General features: G+C 39.6%; 1 protein-coding gene across 1 annotated transcript in view; it reads left to right on the top strand.

Annotated features, from left to right (window-relative positions):
* Nucleotides 1–4,848: 4,848 nt before the first annotated feature.
* LOC131881799 (uncharacterized) overlaps nucleotides 4,849–5,614 on the top strand; it is a 2,515-nt gene continuing 1,749 nt past the window's right edge. Inside the window, exons 1-2 of the mRNA XM_059228757.1 lie at nucleotides 4,849–5,217; nucleotides 5,279–5,448. Coding sequence (XP_059084740.1) covers nucleotides 5,205–5,217; nucleotides 5,279–5,448 — 183 coding nt within the window. The 5' untranslated portion in view covers nucleotides 4,849–5,204. The remainder of the gene's footprint in view (nucleotides 5,218–5,278; nucleotides 5,449–5,614) is intronic.

Raw genomic sequence — 5,614 nt, 5'->3', positions numbered from 1 at the left:
CTAAGACCCCTGGCCGAAGCCAGGTTTCTGTTATAGAGATGAATGAAATCTCTCTCTCAACGGCTAGTTCTTCTAAGAGCGGAACTTTTGTGCTGTCTTTTTTAGAAATTAGACAATGCACGTTCAAATATAGCCCTTTCACTGGCCACTCTTTTGACGGACCAAGTTCACAAGATCTTGGACCATCCTCTCCAACCGTAAAAAATCCCTCTTATCAACAAAGCTACGTTCTACTGGAGGCAAAGCATGAGCTAATGGGGATGGTTGGGTTTGAGGAATGGGTTGGGCATCTACATTAGAATAGGAACGAATTTTGGGAATAGGAGTGGGGCAAGGAATATTAGGGAAGGAAAGTGTTTATAGGAATAGGGGTGGATTGGGTATTTGAAGGAAGAGGAGGAAATTGGGAGAGAGCGTGGGAGGAAGCTAAATGGATTAGGGAAGGGGGATGGGGTGGGATTAGGTTTAGGAATAGGTTCAGCTCTAAAACTACGAAACTGAGCTCTCCTATTTCTCGCCTTTCTTTGCGTCCCTTCTACATGGACGGAGGTACACCGTACATTAAAGCACGTCCTAAGTCTCATGGACTGACGGCACATGTACGGGTGAAAAACAGGACAATCTACCTTTGAACATCCCTTCTTCCTATTGTACGAGGACTTCTCAAGGCCGAACTTGAGAAGTTTTTGACACCAATTAGGGTGCTCAAACTGACAGCCTTTTCCTTCATCAGGACAAGGCTGCTTTCGATAAATCATCACCAACCTCGTCATTCAGCCCACTCTCCAAAATATGACGTAATAAAGGTTAACCCCTGGCCTTGAACAATAGCGACAAAATTTACCTCTAAAGACCTAGTTTTTGCGGGCTTGCCAGAATAAACTGTTTGTCATACTTTTATAATGTAGCTCGAAAATAATTGGACTTAGTACTTTTAGCAGCATCAACTGCTTTTGGATTCTTTGCCCCGTTTCAGCTTTCTTTGATATTTATGGCCTTCTTTAGCTTCTAAATATTATGTTAAAAGGAAACGTTGTAATGACAGGTTTTTACAAGAGCAGTCCTAAAAACAAGTGGTTCCTTTTTCAATTAGTTAAGTTTCTGTTTATTTCATCACTTTCAGGCTCACCTTCTACACCCCTCTTGTTGCTCCAATTGCACATATGTGTTTCGCTTTTGATTGAATTCGATTCGTAAAGGGTGGGTTAGATTGAACACATCCCCTGTCAGTTCCCACCAATGAAATACATTAGCTGGAAACAGCAAATCTGAGTGTGTTCAGTCCAGAGACCGGTGAAACTTTTTTTTGACTGTTGAGGATAAATTCCAAACGGTCGTCAAAACTAGTATTCCTCACACCAGGGACTTTTCAGGTTAGTTAACTTGTGCTCAGACACCCATTCAAAACTCTGCAACGTCGAGGAGCAAGTCAAGAGACTTGTGAAAAAGTAGCTATTTATTCAATTGCGAGGGCATTCTTTGTGTGAAGTTTGAAAAGTTAGGCTTGAAGAAAGTCGACGAGGTCAAGACACCTCAAATGCGTTCGCCCATTTCATGCCCCAGATTTTGAAGAGAAGAGCGTTGAGGGCACAAGAAATTCTAATCAACGGCACGGCACTTCCAGGTGGATGGATAATCGTTCAGGCTGACCTCAAGATGGCTCCTTACCACCTCCAGAAGAGGCAATGAAAAAGAACGAGAGGCTTAAACGATCCAGAAAAATGCCCAGTACCCTCGCCACTGTCTCACGTCCTACTGTCATTTGGATGGGTTAGAATACTTTCGTAATAGAAGTTGCCTACAGCAACTAAAATGATCGCCGCATTTCAGCTTAAAAACATCAAAGATGTACCTGTTGATGAGCGGACGGTCTTTAGACGCCAAAAACCCAGCTGTGGTTATGTCTTGGGCGGGGGGGGGACGTCCCATGGGAAGACTTTCATTCCTGAGGGTGTAACGGTAAACCAGGACATTTAGTTGGACGTATTGAAGTCCAATGTAAAACCATGGATGGACCAGCAGACCTGGGAGTTGTCCTATATTTTCCAAAAGGATGGGACACTTGTCTTCATGACCTTTTTCAAATTAAAAAAGCTGGTTCAAAACTCAAGTCAAGTGGCAAACTACTTTTAAAATTTTCCGAAACAAAAACAAAACTCCACTAAGAAAAAATCATCTCTTTGAACAGCTACACCCACTGCTGAAACTACAGAAAATAGCATTCTGGCAAGCCAGCAGTCCTCATACCCATCTCTTAAGAGTGATCTTGATATCAATAAAGGCCCTTATTTACAGCGTCATACAGCCCAAAGAAAACGGGAGTAGGCATGGTAGAGTGCTAAATAAACTGCTTTTGCCTTGCCTTGAACACAATTTCTTTTCCGGACATTATGTGACCCAGGGCACTAATTGTAAATAAGATTTTGATACAGTTTTTCTTTTTTCTGGAATTTTTCCTTTAAATTGTGCAGATGAATTGGCCAATGTTTAACTACCCAAAATATCGTCGGAAGTGGTGTTGACAAGGCTCTATGAGGCATAGATCAACATCTCACAAAGAAGTCAGCCAGAGTTAGATAATTCAATTTTGGTCAAAAATTGCTGATAATGCAAATAAAAGTGCAAATAAGATGAAATACGCCAAATAGGCATTAAAATTGGAGGAATACAAAAATGCGAATAAACATCTGCGCCTTTTGTGCACATTTAGTTATAACTATATTCAGTTGTTCCACTTTATTTGAAACACCCTGTATATCAAGCAGTAATCATTTTTACTTTTTTGAGATTTGGCTCGCAGTGCTTTTTCTACTCTCGGTAAGAGTGTAAGGTTAACCTGAAATAACTAATTCAACAAAGAGCTAAGAGCTTTTAAGCCCCAAAAGTTCCAGTGGCTATGACGTCATTTCCTTTTCCTGCTTCAATGTCCCGTCTTCAATTTTGAATTACATTTGAAGGCGAAGTTCAAAACTGTATGCTTGTCAATTTCACCTAACCACTAGCTCTCTCTCTGTAAAGCACAGCTTTGCCGAGAAAAATGATTTAAATTCAAAGGGAGGAGATGTGGTTTAGTGGTTAGTGCGGCTGCCTGGCAAGAGGGAGGCCCCCGTTTGATTCTCCTCCTCAGTCTTTCTCGACAGGAAGTTGTTAGACGTTAACCGCACTCTCAGATGAAGAACCACAACATGGTACCAGATTTCGACATATAACAATGGAAATCTAATGCCCTGAATAAAGCCTACTTCCTTAGTTGTACCCTGTATATATATAAATAAAAAAATGGATGTTGCGACGCCCTGGCACTCCCTCAAAGTAAAATTCAAGCCTAAATATTATCTCCTTTCAGAACTAATCTACTACCAACAATGACTTCTGCTATGAAAAATATAAGTATGTTGTTATTATTGGTTGTTATGACCTCATTTTACGTTTCGATGATGAACAAGAAGATTACAACTCAAAACACCCAAGGAATGTGGAAACTTCAGAACCAGGTTGGAGTCACAATCAGCAGGCTTAAAAAATCATTCCTCAAACCGTTAGAGCGAAATGCTATTTCATCTAAGTTGAATTTGGATAAGTTTTGCCAAAAAGATAAATCCCAGATCAGAAGAGTTTTGGAGTTTAATTCTGACACAGCGAGCTTGGCGTCTATTTCAAAAATGTTGGCACAAACTGTCACTTATCCCATTCAAACGGCATGCCAAGTGATGAAACGAGCAGGTAAGTTCCTTTCCTTGCCATAACTCTTGCTTGTGTAAAAAGCTCAATGTTATTTTGCGGCACAATGACCCTACCTAAACATTCAGCTTAGGAAATCACACCTCAGGGGAGTTGCTGAAATATTAGCTGTATCTTTTTGCTTACTCTTTATCATAAATTAGGGGTAGAGGGATTTTTGTTAAGAATTCCATTTTCAATATGATAGAATTCCCCCCTCCCCCCCTTTCTTAATGATGAGTAGATTCCGCCAAAAAATGTTGTTTGTACGTCCATAGGCGAGGTTTTTAACTGCTTTTACCTCTCAGTTAAGGCTTGGACGTCTCCCAGAATAAGTATTCGCTCACCACTTTGGATAGTTTAATTTCATACTGGTTAACGTCCAAGCCCCTAACTCCTGAGGTACGAGCTTTAAAAAACTGGCCTCAGCAGAAATTCGAGAAGATTGAACTGACCGGTTTTCTTCCCAATGCCTCAGTTCAGCTCTTTCACACATTCAAACCATAAAACCTCAGCAATTTCGCGACGAGGAATAAGATTATTGCATACACACACCTGAACAACCAACCTGAAATGGACATGCCACAACCTATCGGAATAATTTGGATGATATGATTGTTGGCTTTCCTTCAGGGCTCCAAAAACCGAATCTTGAGATGTTAAGCTAGCTTTTTTAAAACTTGAATTTGGCAGATTTTGGTCCTTTCGTTAGTGCAATTTTTATTAGTAACACCGTCAAAAAACTCTAAGTGACTAATCGAGAACCTAACCGATTTAAATTTAAATTGGATCGACCAATCCGATTTTGCTTTTCAGATGTTGTTTTCTTGCTCTTTATGAAATATGGAGAAAAACAGAACTAGACCTGAGTTTTTTTTCAATACCTGGAACAGAGAGCCATTGTTTCCAAAAAGCAGGGTTTTTTTGAAACACCAGCACCCACCAATAAAAAGAATTGTTGCTGTTTTGAGAGATTCCTTGTCATTGGCTGGTATAGAACAAAAGGACGAATTTGCATCCTTCAAAATATGCTTTTGCACTATTTAAGACAAAATCTAGGCTACTAAAGTCTTGCTTCCAACTATTCCAAATTCATAAATAGAGGGCGCAATAAAAATAAATAGACGAAAGTATAATAAATAATTTTGAGCTTGCTTCCACAACGGTATTCAAAAGGCTCGCATTTACTCGGTTAGACACAAAACAAGGTACAAAACATGTCCAAAACATTAGAAAATAATCTTTTCGACGTTAGGTACCTTTAGCAAGTTAAAGAAAATAAAATTGTTAGATCATCCTTAGATCATCCTTAGATCATCAAAGTCTTTAAAGGTTTAGTATTGTTTGCACTCCCAACAGGTCATGGAGCTTGGACGTCCAAGTGCTACGATGGGCATAAATACGTTTGTTTGGACGACATCGAACCTTCAAACTGCTTGGTCTATTCGTTTGGGATCGAAAATGAGATCTCGTTTGAACAAGCCATGGCTGCAATGGGTAAGAAGTAGTAATTCTTTTTCTGGAATGTTTAATATCTCTAACGGGACAAGTTCTATAGGTTGCGAAGTCTACGGGTATGATATCGGGAATACGCACGTCATGAAAACCAACACCAATCCCAAATTGCATTTCAAAGTGGCCCAAATTGGTTCTGGAGGAAAGAGTAAACAACTCATGGATCTCCTACAAGAAAATGGGCACGCGAATAAGTCCATTACTTACTTCAAGGTAACATTTGAAAGCGAGAAAGCGAAAAAGCGAGAAAGAAAGAAAGAAAGAAAGAAAGAAAGAAAGAAAGAAAGAAAGAAAGAAAGAAAGAAAGAAAGAAAGAAAGAAAGAAAGAAAGAAAGAAAGAAAGAAAGAAAGAAAGAAAGAAAGAAAGAAAGAAAGAAAG

The sequence above is a fragment of the Tigriopus californicus genome, chromosome 6 (genome assembly GCF_007210705.1).
Source record: "Tigriopus californicus strain San Diego chromosome 6, Tcal_SD_v2.1, whole genome shotgun sequence".
Lineage (NCBI taxonomy): Eukaryota > Metazoa > Arthropoda > Copepoda > Harpacticoida > Harpacticidae > Tigriopus > Tigriopus californicus.
This window is presented reverse-complemented; position numbering and strand designations above follow the sequence as displayed.